This window comes from Panthera uncia, assembly GCF_023721935.1.
Source record: "Panthera uncia isolate 11264 chromosome C1 unlocalized genomic scaffold, Puncia_PCG_1.0 HiC_scaffold_3, whole genome shotgun sequence".
NCBI lineage: Eukaryota > Metazoa > Chordata > Mammalia > Carnivora > Felidae > Panthera > Panthera uncia.
Window position 1 is genome coordinate 26,083,303 of NW_026057584.1, and position 20,741 is coordinate 26,104,043.

General features: G+C 36.7%; 1 protein-coding gene and 1 non-coding gene across 2 annotated transcripts in view; both read right to left on the bottom strand.

Moving 5' to 3' along the window:
• CPS1 (carbamoyl-phosphate synthase 1) overlaps nt 1–20,741 on the bottom strand; it is a 128,915-nt gene that overhangs the window by 46,028 nt on the left and 62,146 nt on the right. The window contains exon 21 of the mRNA XM_049614985.1: nt 17,485–17,603. Within this exon, the coding sequence (XP_049470942.1) occupies nt 17,485–17,603 (119 nt within the window). The remainder of the gene's footprint in view (nt 1–17,484; nt 17,604–20,741) is intronic.
• TRNAQ-UUG (transfer RNA glutamine (anticodon UUG)) lies at nt 15,405–15,489 on the bottom strand. The gene has a single exon. It is a non-coding gene; the product is annotated as a tRNA-Gln (tRNA).

Here is a 20,741-nt window from a genome sequence, read left to right on the forward strand (position 1 = left end):
AAATCATGAATGGTGAAGGTAGGGCAATGTCATTCATTGTCATCCTTACACGTGTGCTTTAACACAGTGAACATGTGCTGTGTCTAGGGCTCTGTGCTACCTACTTTAATGATGGAGTGATAAAGTATCGAATCTCTACATTCAGAGAGGTCAGAGTATATTAGAAGGCAAACAAATAGCCATAGATGTGTCTGCACGGTGAGAGGTGCCATCGAGGAATGTAGAGACGAGAAGGCTGTGGCTCGGGGGAAATGGTCCCACAGCACTGGAGAAGTCTGCAAAGGCCTTCCCCAAGAGATGACGGCTGAGCTCCTAGGGCTTTTGAAAACACCCAACTTTCTGGTGTTTATCTTTAGTTATTGCAAAAAAGAAAACATTTTGAGACAAAAGCAAAGAATAATTTGTTTGTTGCTATTTGCTTTGGAAACAGATATTTTCACTTTTCTTGCCAAGATTATGTTCCTAAACCAATTGCTCATTTGTTTACGTGCAAGTGTGCATTCAGCCTCAAAGTGGAAGTGCTTGATAAATAAGCTACTTTCTAAGTTAGAACTATGCATGATGTTCTTTTGAAATAAATATATTTAATTGTGAGTTTTGCGAAAGATAAATCATATTAATGTTTACCTGCATGGTGAAAGTCTACCCATCTGCTCTGTGACCTGCAATTTTGCTTAAAATGTAAGTATGAAGCTTGAGTTACACGGAGAAATGCTGTACACATCACATTAAGCCAATTTTTACCCTTAGATTTTTCTAGATACTTGCTAGGGCATTTTCCTATAATTGTGAGATAGCAGTAAAAGAAAAATTAAGAATAAACAGATCTTCAGTAAGACATTTCTTTATTATTGCAATAACTATTTGAAGCAAAACCCATATTATGGTACTACATCAACAACCACACTAACTTAAATGACTAAATCCTAACCCTGAATAGCAGCAGTCCAGACACACTTAAAGAAACATGCCTTAAAAGAGCCATCACACCTGTAATTATGACTATGGACTAGCAAAAATGCAAGTCCTCCAAGTCCAAAGATAACCAGAAGTAATATATTTGTCTTTAGCTCCTTTGGTCATGTTTTTCTATTCTTTCCCTTGTCTTGAATGATTTATTTTTATTTCTTCTTATACAGAATATCAGTCAATTCTTCAAAGGTTGCTATATTGCTTCAAATGAAAACTATAAATAATGGTATTAAACAAACAAAAAAAGAAACCATTTAGATTCCTCACATTTCTATTAGGGATGAAATAAATTTGCATTTGTTTTGTCCACATTCAGCAATGCAGTCTTTTCTATTGCTGAAATATGCATAATTCGTCTTATTCTTTTCCACGAAAAGAGTCCAAGAGAGCATATAAAGACATCTCCAGCAAACATGCAAAGTCTTCCTCCCCGACTCACCAAATAAAATTGGACTCTTACCAACAAGCAAATAAAAAGAAAGAAAAAAAAGAAAAAAGGAAGACTGATTGATAGAATTGGCCTTGTGCATAAAAAAGGACAGTAAATTAATTCTGTGCTCAGTTCTGGTGGAAAAAAAAAAAAAACAAAACAGCTATCTGTCACAAGACTAACTCAATCATTACTACTCGACATAGAATCCCCACCCCAGAGAGTTTTCATTATGTAAAGGGGACGCCCAAGAAGAGCAACGGCAACATGGAATAATGAATCACAAATGATAGAATTTTGGAATGGGGTTGAAAACTACCTCTCCATAGGCGCCCCCTCAATTCACCCGGTGAGATTTCCAAAACAGCTTTATCAAGCTAAACTTGCAGAGTGCATGTTTCAAGCTCACAAGCTGATTCGCAGAATATTTTCTTGGTGAGCCCAAAACAGCTTTAACTTTTGCTCAATATTCAAACAGCTAGACCAATAGCATGCTATGACGTTTTTAAATGTCTTGAAAATTAGGGTGTATTGAATTGGAATAGTATATGAATATAATCACGTTCATCTATCTTCATTTGAATGCAAATATTGGGTAGGTATGTTCATATGAAATTCAAAGTGATGTATCTTCTATAGTATTTTATTTATAATCTCTCTGGTTATTAATTTCTGCTCTTCAGACATGTTCGTAAAATAGTGCGAAACACTTCCCAATCCTCATTGAGAAAATACATGTTGATTCTGACCCACCCTGGCAATCACAAAGACATGGATAACGTAGGTCCCTTCCCACATTCCGTGCTACCCTAATACTCCTGGATATGCAGAATACCAAGACAGGAAGTGGCTTGCCTCCCTCTCTACATTTCCCTCATTCACTTTCTCTGCTGCTTTTGCATAACACAAAGCTGGCTGGCATGTGATTACATACGGAAGAAAATTGACTTTATTCCCTACTTGTTCCGATACAAAATTTTATTTTGAGTCCCATTATAATAAAATAAAAGAAGAGACAGTTTGAAGACACGATTCATTAGCTTTGGGCCAGTGATTTAGATAAGGTTAAACCTCTTCAGAGTCAAATGCAAGATGAATAATCTTAAGTGAACATAAAGCTCATTTAACAATGTGGAGATTCAGACACATGTTCCTTGTCTTTATCTGCCCATATTGGGCTGTCTTCCATTTTGCCTGCTAAAAAGAACTTCCATCAGAGCGAGATTTTTTTGAAAAATCAAGTTAGATGAAAGCTTATTTTAGTGAGACAGGGCTATAATATTTCTATTTTTCAAAAGGAAAATAAAAACCTTAATTTGGAACAAACTCAAAATAGAATAATTACTAAAAGAAATATAAATGCTGAATTTGTAATTCAAGACTGCCTTTTGAAGCCTCAATAGGGAATGCTCCATTTATATTATATTGTAAATCAAGGGAGCATTATCCCAAGCAAGAAATGTGATCAGCTGAATGGGGCACATTGCACAAAAGTGCACGTTTTAAAATATGCACAATAAATTATCCTATTATCAGGTACACACATTTGTGTGTACTAGTATGTTTGTGTTTATCTTCACTGTGTCCTCTAAAGCTTGCTACAGATATAACTCGTCTTTCCCCTTCCAGCTTTCCTTGCCTTCAGCGTTCAAGGGCAAACTCTTCAAAAGTTACACTTTCATCATTGCATAATAGCATCTAAACAATAAAACAAAGAAACACCAAATAGCTGTGATGCTGGCCTTTTCAAAATCTCTAGTTCCTCTCCACTTAGCAGCACAAAATGACAGTTCTGAAATTTTGGAGGGGGAGGAACATCTTCAAAACAATCAGACTTTTACATTCCCTGCCATAATCTTTTAGTGGTGAGACAGCATGGCTCAGCCTCTACCGAGGCAAGTCTCTGTTGCGTTCTCTGGTTGTATAAACAATAGGAGCCTTTCTCCTCTCTCTCTCCTCTCTCTCTCTCTCTCTCTCTCTCTCTCCCTCTCTCTCTCTCTCTCTCTCTCTCCCCGGCTTCCAATGTAGATTTTGTTGTTGTTGTTGTTTAAAATTCTACCCTGTCATCTCCGAAACTTCCTCCACTCACACTTAGTCTTCAATAATAAATGATAAAAGGAAATGGAATAAATTCCCCTTAATGAGGAAATTTTCACCTGGCATAAAGGAACTGGGGAAATCTATTAACTGACTGGTGAAACGCCTGCAGCATCGCAATTACCAGGGGACCCAGCACACTTCACACAGTCCTCTCTTCCACTTGACTGGCTTTTATCTGATCCACCAACTCACAAGTAATACTAAACAAATTTCCCTCCAGATTGCACAAGCTCTAATGTGAAAATGAGCACTCCACTTGGCCTACAATTATGGGATGGACTTGCGATTTTATTATTATCTTCTTTTTAAAAATCCCCTAAAAGGCAGAAGCTGAGAGAAGCGCTAGGGCCTGATGCTCTGTAACTACACCTGCTTTAAGGACAGAAAACTGAGTTAAGGCACATGTTCTCTACCCCAACACCCTCACGTCAGCGTCTCCCTCAGTTTTGCATGGCTTTGCGGATTATTTTTGGCACTTCACAGGTTTGAGACCATGCCACAATCACAATCATGCAATCGGGGGTGAAGTTATTTGTCCTCTCATCTTTTCTTTCAAAAAGACAGGCTGTTACCTCTTTCCTTAAGAGAAATGCAAAAGAGGGGCACCTGGGTGGCTCAATTGGTTAAGCACCCGACTTCAGCTCAGGTCATGATCTCACAGTCTGTAAGTTCAGGCCCACATCAGGCTCTGTGCTGACAGCTCAGAGCCTGGAGACTCACTCGGATTCTCTCTGTCTCTCTCTGTCTCTCTCTCTCTGTCTCTCTCTCTGTGTCTCTCTCTCTCTCTCTCTCTCTGCCCCTCCCCCACTCATGCTCTGTCTCAAACATAAACAAACATTAAAAAAAAGAGAAATGCAAAAGACATTTTTTTCAAAAGCAGCGGTAGTATTTAGAAAAGCAAAAGGATGAAACCTAGGCAATTGGGTGAATACTACAATTTTCTCCGAATTTTTGAAAGCACTGTGTTTTGTTTCTGTATAGCAGTGAGGTATTTGGAGAAATTAAAGAAAACCTTGATCTTTACCTCTCATCTACAGGACAAACAATACCTGGGTTCAATGTTCATGTTGAAAGCACGCCATCAGGAAAACTATCTGTTAGGATCTGGGTCCACTTAGCACCACTGCAATAATGCTACACTATCCCAGGTGTACATTTTCAAGGGATGATGCACTTAAAACTGCATTTCACCTTAAAGGCTACTAAAAACAACAGAATCCTCCAGAGGAAAAGTTTATAAAGCAATTGATACTGTAGATATTTTTAAGTAGGCAATTTTTAATTTATGAATCTTATGTTCATTTTTTTACTCATCTCTAGTGACCCCAATAATCCAGAAATATTGTGGTATTACTTTCAATCTGGTAAGACCACTTATATACTACTGACTATAATATCATGATTATTTTCTATGAATACCAAGTAATAATAATGGGGAAAATTACCTAACATAGGTTTCTTGTAATTCTTGAGCCACAATAAATCACATTTTATATCTCACTGATTCCTAGTTGACAATGCTGTGACTCTTATTCTCTGCCATAGATTTGGTAATGATGAAAAATAGGTGGAAACCACCCTGTCACAGTAGTAAGTCACGTCTATTAGTGTAAAAGAAAGTGTTCTGGGGCACCTGGGTGGCTCAGTCAGTTAAACATCTGACTTCAGCTCAGGTCATGATCTCAGGGTTCGTGAGTTAAAGTCCCACGTCAGACTCTGTGCTAACAGCTCAGAACCTGGAGCTTGCTTCAGATTCTGTGTCTCCCTCTCTCTCTGCCCCTCATTCACTCTACTCTCTGTCTCTCTCTCTTTCAAAAATAAACATTAAAAAAAGTATTCTGGGGCACCTGGGTGGCTCAGTTAAGCTTCTGGCTTCAGCTCAGGTCATGATCTCACCGTTCATGGAGTTGAGCCCTATGTCGGGCTCTGTGCTGACAGCTCAGAGCCTGGAGCCTGCTTCCAATTCTGTGTCTTCCTAGCTGCCCCTCCCTCACTCGTGCTCTGTCTCTCTCTATCTTTCAAAAATAAATAAATGTTAAAATTTTTTTTAAAAATAGTGTGTTCTGTTATGTTCAAAACAGCATGCTTTTATTAATCAAACAGCCTTCACCTGATCAGACTGAACTAAAGGGAGAAGTACATACTATGGAATATTGCTTCTGTTATTTCTGATTAATACATTTACTTATAATTTGAAATCCATTCAATATACTCTTTCCCCCAAATTAAGATGTATACAGTAAGCAAAATCCTGGATTTTCCCATAAATATAGGTTTCTTATGGGTCCAGAATTTAAATCCAACAAACAAAAATAAATGCTGTACAAGGCCTCAGTAGAAAGCTGAGATTAAACAAGCATTCTTTGAGGTTTGAAAATCTGTTATTTCACAAATAAATTTATTTGAAAGCCCTATATTTTAAAACCTCTCAATTACCTTTGTTTAAAGCAAGTCATGTTTCCGTAGAATAGCTTTCCAACTATCATGTGTGTTGTTCCACACAACAAATGTACAACTTTCAATATATAACTTTCTTTGACTTCTAGAAACTATTACTTAGAATCTAATTAAAATAAATCACTTAACCGAAGCCTAGCTACCAATAAACACTGCATAGATTTTGTTTTCTTGCTAAATGTAACATACATAGAAATAATTTTTGATCAAATTTTTCTAGTTCTTAATGAGCAAAAAAGCCTTTTCTAGAAAGCCTTTTCCTAATGGAAAGTCATTTCTAGGAAGATGTGGAAAAATTCTAGAAGTAAATTCCTGATGACATGTCACATCAGATCTATGTTAATTTGAGGATCACTACCTACATGGAAATCAAAAATCTTTATCACCGAGTATTTTCCAGAAGAAGACATAAACATAATCATTACCACCCATGACAGCAAAAAGTCTCATTTAGTTCATGCTAATGAATATACTCAAGAGCAAATTGAGTTGCTCTCCTTTCAAGATGCCTAGAGCAAAGATGGTCCATTAAGTGGGTCCAATAGCTAAAGAGCAGGTGTGGTAGGGTAGGGTTTGAGGTGGTATCTGTAATGTCACCATGGCCACACTAATACTGATGTGACTACATGACATGACATTACATGACATGATTACATTATTATCATTGTGTTGAACAGGGAAACTGCCTGTTTCAACCTTAGGTATGTATCACTGGCCAAATCTAGAGTCAGGCTCCAACTCTGCTGAGAAAAACAATCACATCAACCAGATGAAATGATTAACACGTGAACTGCTAGCACCGGGCCAAGCAGGTAATAAGTGCTTCGTAAGTGCAAATGCCAGGGGATAAGGAAGAAGGGGAAGAGCTGGTCCAAGAAAGGAGAGAGAGGAAGAGAAGGAGGGGGGAAAGCAGGAAGAGCAGTTAATCAGAACACAACCGCTAAGTCACCTACCTTAGGCCCCAGCACCTCAGAGTTTCACAGACTTTTCCCTCCTCTGCAACATTCTTATGTATCTATGCCTTGAGGCCATGAGGGCCACCACACTGTGTACTCCCTGCAAATAACAACTGATCTTCTGGAGAGCATGTGCACCCAAACATTTTCTACGCTGTCAGGAAGCACGGCCACCACCCTATGCTCCTCAGGCCAGCAATCATGTACTTCACCTTCAAGGGCTGCCTCAGAGGCTTGATGTCTCCATAAAGACATTTCAGGTATGAATAACAGATGAAAAATTTCGGGGGGGTCGTTGAGTGATTGATTATCTAGCTTCTATAACTACCGCGGAGGTAGATTATTTTGTGTAAAGGTCATTTCCATTGTATACATCAGGTGCTTTTCACTGACCTGCGTTAACATAGAGGATGAGGTGTTTACCTCTTATTTAAAGAAAGATTAAATGGATGTGTATGTGTGTATATGTATACAGCCTTTTATTTGAAATATGGCAAAATGTAAAAGGAAAACCCTTATCCCGGGTCTCCATATCCTTGAAAATTCTGCTTATATTTTTTTAAAGGTGACTCACCAGGGCTTTCTCCCTGCCAGGCCCCTGTGTTTTCCCCACAAGAGTTCTAGAGAAGGGCACATCTCTTACAAAGCTTCTGCTCTAAGTGAGGTCAAGGATTCAGAGAGGAAAACACACAGCTCACAAGTTGACAGCTAAGGAGGAACTGATCTCCAGCTGTCTGATTTAAAAGTCATATCTCTAAAAAGAAGCTTTTGAAAAGGGTTAGTGATTAGAACCGCAGGCAGAAGCCCTGGGCTAGATTCCTTGCTTTCTCCTGACTGGTGTGACATGTACTATGACACACGCCTCTATGTGACTCAGTTTCACCATCCACAAAAATAGAATAGTGGTATTTTCTACCTGTATTGTAACAGAAATGCATTTAAGGTCACCAGAGAAATACGGATCCCTGTATTATAAATATTGTTAGTCTGTATTTTTTGCCTTAACCTTCTTGCTGGTTAATTAAATTAGAAACTTCATTACCATTGTAAATACTTGTGAACATTTTTCACAAAAATTTTTAAAAACATCTGCAATATTGAAAGTTCTAGATAGTTCTTTGTTTTTAATAAAAAATATAATTTTGGCCTGTTCTCAAGGGACCATCGAGATTTTTTTTCATGCCCAGACAGGAATTATAATGCTTCCAGTATATACAATCTCTATTTGATAATATAAAACAATGAGATAAACCCCCTGTTATTAGAAAACAGTTTATTCGAAGTATTCCTACCTAAACAGTAGATATGCAGTCACTTAAAAGAATGAAAGTGTAGAGATGCTGATTTACAATGTCTTCCAACACAGTGAGTGTATATCTTAGACGATATGTTTTTCAGGCCATCATTTTGTGAGTCTCTTGGAGCAACTAGGAACTATAAACACGTTTTCCCGTACTCCAACTTCCCTTCTTTGCCATGACTAAGAAATTATGATTTTCACTTTCTCCCAAGAATATTTATTCATTTATTTCATGGGCATCTTATCACACAAATATTTTTGTAATATTCTTTTTAAATTTTTTTGTTTAATATTTATTTTTGAGAGAGAGACAGAGAGAGACAGAGCATGACCAAGGGAGGGGCAGAGAGAGAGGGAGACACAGAATCTGAAGCAAGCTCCAGGCTCCGAGCTATCAGCGCTGAGCCCCACGCGGTGCTCGAACTCATGAACCCTGAGATCATGACCCGAGCCGAAGCTGGACACTTAACTGACAGAGCCACCCAGGTGCCCCGGTGCTTTTGAGTGTTTACTTGATGGAAGACATCATATGCCAATGCTGAAGAAAATATATGATCAATAAAGAATTGGAAGCCATTCATATCTGTTTCAGAGCTGATGCTATACCTCAGCATAGTGAACTTTATTCTTTGTTCACACAAATCAACAAAGCCTTGTAAGAAAAATTTATAATAAAAGTCTACTAAGACCTTATGATATTTGGAATTTGCTGTGATGGAACTTACAGTTTAATTGGAGGATGTTACTAGCATGCATCAAATAATTACAAAACAATGAAATGAAACTGTGGTTCCAGCTGCTACTTATATTGAACCATAGCTGATAATATCCACTTTAATTTCTGTTCATAGAGTTGATTTATTTATAGTAAGATTCTCATTTTTATGAAACATAATAGAAATATAACAATAGAAGAGCAAACACAATTTGTTACTTCCTAAGTAAAATTTATCCATTTTCCCGTCACCTCTTTCTTCTTGCATATTTGGTCCTTATAGACTAGTTCCTGTCCTTCCTCCGGATCATCAAATTTGGTAGACTTACTCAATTCTTTCCCTCTCTGCTCTCCCTAAACCCTGCAATATTGGTGAAAGTGTCTTCCTATTTTTATTTGTTTTGTGTTAAAACCTCTCTTTCCTTGGCTTCTATGGCACTGGAATATATTGAAGTATATATTTTGTGATGTATAGAAGGGATATATGTTGTCCTTGGATTCTGAAAGTCCTGAACTTAAATCCTGACTCCAACATGCACTACCTCTGAAATCTTGAAAATTTACTTAAACATCTGAGGCATTGTTTCATTTATAAAATATGAAGGAGGATGCACACCTTCCAGGAAACCTTAAATTGATCCTTACATGCAAAAACTTCTGCAAAGGTCTTAGAACTTTTATTTTAACCTCTACTTAACTTTTCCAGCTTTGTGTTCCTGACTCTAGTTGATCTGTTAAAAGTATCTGCCTTATGTATAACCATGTATATATATTTAATCTTTGAAAATAGATTACAAACCCATTGAAGGCAGGTTAATGACTAACAATTATCCATTCACAAATGTCACTGGGCCTAGTACCATGCCTTACATATAGCAGGTCCCCAATAAATATAATGACTGAGTAGCTGAACAAATACCATACGGTCCAATAAGAGCTCCTAATAAAGAGAACTGCCATCAAGAAAATATATAACTCATCATGCTGAAATCAGAAATATTGACATAGGGATAGAATCTATTAATTCTTGACTATTAAGAGGCACATACATGCTAATTATGACTATATGTTATTTTAAGTCAACTTAAGATTTTTGAACTATCAAACGTTTAAGAATCAATACACACAAAATATATAATATTCATCTTGTGAATTATCTAAATATCACTCTGAAACAATTTGGGTAAAACATTTATCTTGCCCGTGATAGAATCAAGTTCTCTCTCCCACTTTCAAAATACACATATGTAAACACTATTTAAATAGTGAATTCAATTAAGATTCTCAGAACATTAGTATTTGATGTAAGCTTTTACTCTATATCTGATTCAATAAATGATTAGTTAAAAAATTAGTGAAGGCCTATGAAATCTATGACGTCACCTAAAATATCACATGGAACATAAAATGAATTAAAAATAAAATGTATTCTTGGCATTAGTTCACAGAGGCATGGAAATTCCCACAGTAATACTCCTCTTTTACATAGAAAAAAAAAAACCTCTTTTATGTAAGAGTTTTTAGTATTCTTGAATAAGTTTATTAGATAAGTTGTTTAGGGTATGATGACTAAAACTGTAGGATGGTAATACGTAGTAAATAATAAAGTTGTTTTCCTTTAGGGTTAATCACTTCATACATAATATATCATATATTCATCTTAGTTGCACAGCCTCCCAGTAAATTAAGAGGGGAGTATTTTTTTTTTTTTTTTTACTACAGTGAAACTGAGACTCAGAAAGATAGTGTGAGTTGGCAGTGAGGTCACAGGACATACCCATTGATTGCAAATCAAATCAACGGTTTCCACTAAAGTGTCCAACCATCACCATCTCATTATACATTAAAAATATTAAAAACCCACATACTTAATATATATATGGATGTCCACAGACTGGAGTAGGGAAAATGGTCATTGGTATCACAAGCATATGTCATAGTGAAGTATCATCAAAATTATAACATGCAATTAATTATATGTCATATGTAAGGAAATATAGATATTTCTTTCCCTAAGTTATTTCTGTATCTAGTATCCTTTAAGATGAAAGTTGTTCATTATTCATTTTTTTCTATCAGAAAATGTAAATTACCTTTAGAGAGTGAAGTACTGACATTTCTCTGTCTTACATATAAGTTTTAACAACTTTTTGGTGACACTTTCCCCCCCGAAAAACTTTAATCAAATATAAGCACAAAATGTTCCTGTCTGGTTTTGCCATGCCTCGTGAGCAAGTTAAATAAAAAGTCAATAGAAACTAACATGTGTAGGAGAGGACATTCAAAGGGAGTGTTCCAGCTAAGGTGACACCTGCATTATTACATCTGCCAGAAGTTTGTGGCTGCAGGGAAATGGCCAACTTTACTGAGCTCAATTTAGCACTTGAATGCCCAAGTGGAACTCACCAGGTTTGCCCTAGATTGTTTTCCTAAGCAATAGGCATATGATTTTTCAGCACTCGCCAATGGACACAGTTTATCACACTGAACACAGTGATGTTCAGATGAAAATTGGACCCTTCAAAAGCACACTTTCCTCTTTTTTCCTACATTGAATGTAGCAGTAAGTGGCAGTGAAGGGGGAAGAGAATATTAATGTTATCAGAATTAAAACATTAAAAAAGAAGCCTATAGGATATTAGACAAAAGCAATTTCTGAACAATTCATACTTTAATCCATAGTAAATTAAATTTGTGTCGACAATTAATGGAGAAATAGATCCAAATCTTAGCCTCCTATATTTACATGATATAAACTGTATGTCAATGGTCATAGACCCTATTTTTAAACATCTAAATTGGACGAAAACAGTTTCCTTTTGATAGGTCAATCAGAAATAGTTAAAGCACCCAAAAATCAAAATAAGAAAATAAAGAAATTAAAAATAGTTACAGGCAGAAGATAAGCAGTTGCTCGAAGCTGGTAATCAGCACCCTCACATTTTTTTTCTTGCCTGTTCATGTTGCTTTTTTTTAGGCGTCATTACTGTCTTTCAATCTAAAATTGCTACTCCCATGTGATATTATAAATAAAAATGTTTGGAGTATTGTATCCTGAAATAGTCCCTGCTTACAAAAAAAAGCTTTCTTATAGTTGACTTCCTTCCTTCCTTACAGCAAAAGGGGTTCAACTGAGAGATCTGTGTACCTGTGCTTGTCTATTACTTCCTAACATAGGTGAAACTTATCATATGTGCTAGTTCTACAGTGATGGGACAACTATCCCTTTATGGACTACTGTTACTACATTGAAAGTGTAAGGGCACCCAGGTGGCTCGGTTGGTTAAACGTCTGACTCTTGATTTAGGTTTAGGTCATGATCTCACAGTTCTTGGGATTGAGCCCCACACTGAGCTCTGCGCTGACAACCCAGAGCCTGCTCGGGATTCTTCCTCTCTCCAGCTCTCTGCCCCTTCCTTGCTCAAGCTCTCTCTCTTGAAATAAAATAAATAAACCTTTTTTTAAACTGTCTATGACATGTAACCTTATTTCCCCCAGATGTATACATAATGTCTATAATTCACCTTTCCACACCTCTAACCATAATATATACAATTATATGTGTGAATGCACACATACATATATATGTGTGTATATACATATACACACACTTACATATAGCACAGGGGTGAAATATCAAACATCCTAGGCCCTGAAGTCCTGCTCAGGTTTGATCTTGAATCTGTCATTTATTAGCATGTGATCGCAAGGAAATTGCTAAATATCTCTGTACCTCAGCTTACTATCTATAAAATCAGGATAACTACTGACTTCCTTAGGTTGTGGTAAAAATTAAATGAAATAATGTAGCTAGAGTAGCGACTGATACGTAGTCTACAAATTTTGCGATTATTATCTTATACTTGGAAGGCATTCAGAATTGCTTGATTGAATCAAAGCTCAAGTTTCTGTACTAAAAGATATAATTCTAAATCCATTCTTTTATTACCTAAGGGAATCAGCTATATCAGGAGAACCTAGCTGATGAAGACATTTGACATTTGATTTATGGTACTTGTACTTCTGCCCTCCAGGTCAGATTTATTTGCATGACCAAAATTGAATCTATCTATATGCTAATGGAGGAAAGGATTACAGGTGAGATTTTTCTAATTTTTAATAGATCAAAATAAGTATATTTTTCTTGTCATGAGCATTTATGAAAATGCTATAGGGGAGGAGCATTAGGTGTGAAAGAGTCGCTGTTGGTAAGATGAGCGAGTGTGGGGAAAATAGCCATATTAAAATGTGAATAGTTCAGTTGTGAAGGCCAGCGGATAGAGTCTATGTAAATGTTGCTGTTCTACTAAAAATTCGACAGCCTTAAGTTTTCTTAAACTTCTTGGAAAGTGATCCACTAATGGGAAGTTAATAGATTAAACATCTAAATCCCAATGCATATGAATAACAGGCATTGGAATCCTACATGATACAACTCATATCACTTTGAATAAAGAGAAACTTTTGAAAACCTAAAGGAATTCACTGTAAAATATGTTATCACTCTAGGTCGATTAATGCCACTACACCAGCTTATAAATTTGGGGAACTGCCTAGAACAGTCAACTTTCCTAGCATGCCCTTGGGCAGCAATAAACAATTTAAGAGGAAAAGGAGAAAGTCAGTGAACTCAAGTGGGGAAGAGAAATTTTTTGCTGAAGCTGTCTGAATAATGGTTATCACCTAAATTGGTAAGAATGGCTATTGCTCTGGAAGTCTCCTGAGGGCTCCCATTGCTATACTCATGTATTGGAGATGGAAAACTGAGTTCTGATGGGAGCAGGCATTTGCAGCAGGGACGCCAGGTCGATTATTCTAAGAGTGGTCCAACATCTCAGCCCTAAAAAAGGCTGGGGTTTCATACATCATCCTCAGCACGATACATGCTCATCTCCACCCTTCAAGGAAAGGAACTTATATAATTTCCGCTTTCTCACAGACATGGAAAACTCGTCAGTTATTTCCATAATGCCAACGTCGTTACAATCATTGTTTTCCCCACTCCAGTCTGTGGGCATTCACATATATACCAAATATGTGGGTATATTCCATTTAGGAGTCAAATTCTGAACTTCATTTCAGATGACTATATGTAAATACAAGTCATAGATTGGCCATCAATTCGAATGATATTCTCATGCTCTGCTAGTAAACGTGTTTATTGGATTTTAGAAGAATCTTAGCATGATTAACAACGGTAGAGTGGGAATTTTTGTTCATTAGCATAATGGAGTGTTATTGATCTTTTGATAAGAATAGCATCTGTATGACTTGCTATCATTGCTTCTTTTTTTAAAAAGATCTGGTTTTAAAATAAGGTGACAATGCATCATAAAGAAAATTAAGAAATGATACACTGTGAAATATGTAAGCAAATGTAAATTGTGACTCTAAAAATTGTCTTTAAACGCATATATCTAAAATCGCAAAATACCCTTCATCATCATAAGTAGCATTTTCATTTTCAGAGGGAAAACTTTGTTGAGCACTCATCATGTTCCAGGTGTCCTTTATATTTATATTTGTTTAAGCCTCACAACAAAAGTATAAGGCAGACATTAGCAGAAAGAATGTGAGGCCAGAGAAGTGAGGGAGGTGACATGCCCATGAGTCCACAGCGGGGAAGACTTCACACCTATTATCTGACTAGCTCCTTAGCCTATACTCTTCCAACACATGAGAAAGGAACTGAGTGAAACCTAACCCACATGTATCATTCTATACTTTGCCCTATGTTTAAGCTTCTGCTCTTCTCCCGGCTGAGATCCCCACTGCCTATTTCCCCAGGTACCTAAAAAGAATGCAAAGGGACCTGGGCACATTGGCACCAGAGATATATTGAGGTAAGAGAATTTAGGGGCCATCTCAAATCACACCAAATAAATAGCTACCTCCTGAGCCCACATCTAAAGTGAGCCTTTCCAGTGCTGGAACAGTTGAGATTTTGAAACGAAGTGAACCACAGATGAATGCAAAGGGAAAAGAACTAATCTTTGTAAACTTTCTGCAAATAGGTAAGACACAATTCAACTATATACTGCCAACTGATAATAGTTATTATTACTATTGGAGCAGAATCTGCCTTGATGACTAAGCCTGTTTGGATATTTAGAGGTCTGCGAAAAAGCAGGAGATATCATAATCCAGGGTAACGGTGAAGATAACCAAAATAGGACAATAAAACTCAAGCCCTACATACTTACACTCCATCAGCCGTGACATCTATCCAACTTTAGACCTCTATTTAGACTTCTATGTACCACAGAATGACTGAGACAGGTAGCTTCAGGGCCCATCTAGTCTTTTTTTAATCTATCTAACACCTCTTTCTTTCTTTTTTCTAAATATTTATGTATTTTTTAGAGAGACAGACAGACAGGCAGACAGACAGACAGAGTGTGAGCAGGAGAGGGGCAGAGAGAGACGGAGACACAGAATCTGAAGCAGGCTCCAGGCTCCGAGTTGTCAGCACAGAGCCTGATGTGGGGCTCGAACCCACGCACTGCGAGACCATGACCTGAGCCAAAGTCAGAAGCCCAACCGACTGAGCTAACCAGGCGCCCCTCTATCTAACACTTCTAAATAATAATCATTATCAAATTGCTGTGTGTGCATCTATACCACTTCAAAAAAATAATAATAATAAACAGTAAAGTATCATTCAGAAAATAATGAATTCAGGATTTAGGTTTACTAATACCTGTTGAATTCTTGAGACAAAAGATAATTTTACGTATAATTTTTTGGAATCTTTTGAATTATTGAAAGCTTTATATAAAAAAATTTAATGTTGATCATTGTGAACAATAGAAAATATATCTATGTACAAATATGCCTATGTTAGGAAACAGAAACTAAAAATGTTAAATTAATAGCAAATAAATGCAACAGAATGTGGAAGTCAAAAGATATTATAAGTGATCTCTAACAGTATGGGTCTAATCCTCCGAGGACCTTTTTCACTATCACCCATCCACTTATTTCTGCTTAGTTAGAATTTCAACCTGCTTTCTGGTTGCAACAAAAACTATTCAATTGAAACATAGAATTTGTCCCCAAATCAGAATGTATATGAAGTGAAAATTTAAATCACAATAACATCTGCTATTTTTCACCCCAGGTTTCCTCCCTGCTGTGATTGGCATACTCTAAGTTTCTAGCACCCTCATGTGGTTTTAATTGGAGTGGTTTCACAGGCATTTGCAATCAGTTGTCTGAAACTGAAAACAGTGAAACAGACTATAATTCAACATGGAAGTTCTGCTGGCCTCACAAACCAAGAAAAGAAACCTCAAGTCAGCAAAATTCTAAGATGAATGTATGGGCTCAATTCTTAACGTATTTGCTATCTACTGTTCATTTTATGTGACCACTAGAAAGGATGACTTATAGGCAACCACAGCTAGTTTCATTTTTGGCAGATTGGAATCCCCAATTTTCAAAACCAAGCATTTGTTGTGGGCAACTGTTCAAAAGATGAAAAAGTACCTCATATTGCTCCTAAAGAAAAGCAAGAGGTATTATTGCCTTGTTTGTGTGCATCTTGATTAGGTAAACACGGTAACAGAGGTAACAGAGGTCTACAGAGGTAGATTTTGAGAACCTCCACTGTCTTCAACGAAATTTGAAATGATTAATATTTTTACATTTTCTCAAATCATTTGGGAATCATTTATGCAAACAAAAAGTTTCCCTCTCTCTAAACGTATACCTAGGCTTGTAGGTGAGACTTCTTTCTAATAACAGTATATTTCAGAACCCTCTTAAAGGGAGAAGCTAAAGAAGATTATACTGTCTTCCTTAGATTCATAATAAATGTTCCTCTTATCAAAGATCCATGTTTAAAACCTATCTGTGATTTCATAAGCCTGAGGTGCCCCAACAAACGGTCTTCTCATGAAAATAAAAAAGTAGATTTTAAAGCACTGACATTATCAGAATATTCTGAACATGAAATGAAATTTTAAAAATAATTGGCCATGAAGGAGATAAAAATGTAAATTAGTGAGAGGTAAAGAATCTATTAACAGAAACTTGAATGTGGCTTATTTGTATGCTGAACTGGGAGTCCCGGTGTTAAAAAATATCAGTAAAATGCAAGAGGAATACATTTGCCCATCAATATACAGCAATATGTAGATTGATATTAAAAGAGAAAAATAGAATTCAGAACTTAGAAATGTTATTGAAGATAGGAATATTATTCATTTAATTATTGACTGATAAAATTTTAATCTAGGTAGTTTTTGGTAAGTCAAATAGCACATGAGTTCAGAAATGTATCCCAATTTTTATAACTTCAAAATACTTAAGAAAATATCACTATGTTTGATGGCAGTGGTAGGGGTTCAAGGTAGCTAAGAATATTAGGAGATACCTTTCAAAAGGTAAATTCAACATCTAAAACTGCCATTTCTTGTGGCTGTGGCTCCTGCTTTCCAATCTTGGCACTATTTACTCCATTGAAGCAGAATTTTGGCCAAATGCTTGAGGGTAAGAGAGGACGAAAGTTGCACAGAAAGTATCTGGAGCAAATCAGAGGACACTGCCTTACCTGTTGAGCCCTTTCAGTGTCTTTTCCATGTTTAAAATGTCACGCATCTTATACAAAAACCACTTGTCAATGGATGTGAGCTTCATGATCTCATCAAGGGACATGTTGTCTTCCAAGGCCTGCCAAAAGAAGACACACTTTCTTTGGCACCCATTTTATAAGTGGCTTATTTGGTTGAAAACCTATAGCAGCCACTCCTCCCCCTCACTCAGAGAGCCCAAGGCTATAGACTGAGAATGGAACCAATAGCATATCATTGATGTTCCTCCCGAGAAACCTACTGACGCTACCAACTGTATCCCAAATGGCATACCAAGGAGGCGCCTTGAGTTAATCAGAGCTGTGTGTGCTTAGAAAGATCTCCCTAACAGGCTCTGTTTCCTGCTTTTTATATAACCATGTTAACAATCATATCCTAAATTTGATACATCTCTTTGGAATTAAAGAGAATCTCTTGAAACTACAGTTAAGACACATTGGTAGGAAAATCTAGAATCAATACAACGATCATTTAACTTGTATTTTTGGATAATTACCCTTTGGCAAATACCATATTGTTATCACCTCATTCCACATTCACACAAACCAGTCAGTGAGAATTTATGGCTCAAATCTGACTTAGTGCTATTTCTTTAGAACATTTCCTCAGAGAGGACTTCAAACAAAAAAATTATTTTGAATCAGTTACTATGACTTTTGTGCTAAGACAGGCATTTTACAGAATCCTAATATATTCCAAAACAATGTAGTAATAACTTCTGTTCTGATAGGAAGCTCAGCTTTTTCCTCAAGCTTACTTTAGCAATTTCTCAGAAGTAAAATTACAACTATGGGTCATTAAGCTGAGGAGAAAAGACAACTGAGAGAAGAAATAAACTCTCAAAACCCAAACCTTGATATTCAAAAGATATCCACTCTTATTCTTTGCTATTTTTAGATATATATTTATACTCTATGAAAAATAATAATCAGATAATGCTCCAAAATAACACGTTCTAGAAATGACACACCATATTTTTAAATCCCATTAAGAAATATATGTAACTAGTAATTCTACTCTTCTATTTCAACTGCAGGAGCTTAATTTTCTCTAAACGTTCACTTCTGTCTAGCATCAGAGAGATAATGATAATAAGTATTGAGAGACAGCACAGTTCATAATTCTGTTGACTAGCATAACATGATATTTATTGGGAATACTCAAAGGCAAGATCATTTTACTATAAGTCTGTGGTGTTTTTTTTTTCTTTGTTTTATTCTCCCTCTATATAGCCATGTTCCCAAGGACTTAATATTCTGTCTCATTTTCCAAGTGATTAAAGACACAATTAGCTGTTGGCCATCAACACCGAGAGGGGGATAGGATCTGAAGTTAGCAACACTTTTGACAGACCAGAAGAAGTTTTCACACAATCACACACAGTAATCACCCTGCAATTGGCAGAGGACCTAGAATCCTGGAGTCATTTCCCAGTGAGGAAGGACAGCTACAGTCACACCCACAGTTTCTGACAGAAAGCCAGATCCTGCCGTCTTAGGACTTCATCTTCAAGCACTACAGCACTGCCATGTCACACAGCTATAATAAAGTTCATAATGACCCCAAACAAGTTTGAGGTTACTCTAATGTTTCCCAAATCAAAAATAATGCCCTGTGTTCTCCCCAAATCAAAAGAGGTGATGATCCAGTCATCCTGAAATAAGACTGCAGCAAAAATCAGGCCTCCGAGCAACTTGCCCTTTTCTAAGAATCATGAAAGCGAGCGAAGATTTACTCACTCCCTTCATTCTTTTTCCCCTTCAGCCCTCCACAGTCCTTACTCTCTTTGTCAAAACCACCAAGTTCCCGGTTGCTGTGGAAATGAACAGTAATGATGACCTCTAACACACAGAAATCAGTTCCTTCTGCCGGCACTCTGGCAGCCAATAATTTACACCTCAGCCCCTGCACTTCTTGCTCATACGTAGAGTACTCTGCGAGAAAGAATCTCCACACGTTTTTCCAGAATTCTTATCCTTTATAAGTCCGTCAGAAAAGAATGAGAGATTTGTTTGAGTTTTACAGCCTCACTGGGAACTTGGAAATACTTCCCTTTTTCATCTGCCTCAAAATGGCAGAGGATGATTACCAGGCTTACAGAAAACAATCCAATTATTCCCCTTTGTCTGGAAAAAAATCATATGTGTATATATATATATATATATATATATACACACACACATATATATACACATATATATAATACACGTATACACGTGTGTGTGTGTGTGTGTGTGTGTGTGTGTGTGTGTATGATATGGTAGAATGCTTTTTTAAACAAAAGACTTGAATAAGAACAATAAAGAAGGTGAAATGGCTCCCTGGAATAACCGCTCATTACCACCATCACCCCCACTGAAAAATGTTAATTCTCTATTACCTTGAAACTCAATATTAGGAAATGTCCATCAATAGATACTAGCATCTGCCAGAATTTCAATGGAACTTAATACTCTGCATTTAGAAACCATAAAGGTGAGGAGAGTATAACATTATATGCAACGAAGGAAACATTCCCTTCCCTTCTCCCCTCTCAGCAGGACTCAATATATGGACATTAAAGTTGCAGTGAGTTCAAAATCACTCACAGCATTTTTCCGTTGTCACACAAAGGCAAATTACAATGACGGATTGATTCCCTCTTTAAAGGCAAAATTCATATTTTCATCAACTCATCCCACATGCGCACACGACATATAAAATGGTCAGTGGGGCTTTGTAGCTTCAGTGTGGTTTGATACTGTTGGAGGATTAATGTTTAAGCTTCCTTAAATGTCAAAAAGCCATTCAGGGATTTCTGACCGGTCAGATCCCAGCTGCCCAAGTCACCTTTTATAAAATCAGATGAGCTGAAACTTCAAAACCCTATGCATAGTAAACATGAAAGGAGATTAATATGGCACTTAATTTGCATAAAAGGGAACTCATGGGTAGAAGTGAGAAATGTGGGGCTTTTTTGTTCTAAAAGTAAGACCAATAAAATAATTACACAAAAAAGCCTATAATCATGGAAGATCTTTATGGTTGTTGTTGTTTAAACATAGAAAAAGGAGCGAATAAAGATTATTTTCAAGTCTGAGGCAGCATATACTAAGGATACTATTTTATGCATCTTCCTTTCTAAAATACAATTTTATACATTTTCAAGGAACAAGTAATGAGAGTGGTAGGAAACAGTAACTCAAAATGATCAAACCTACTTGCGAGTATTGATAAG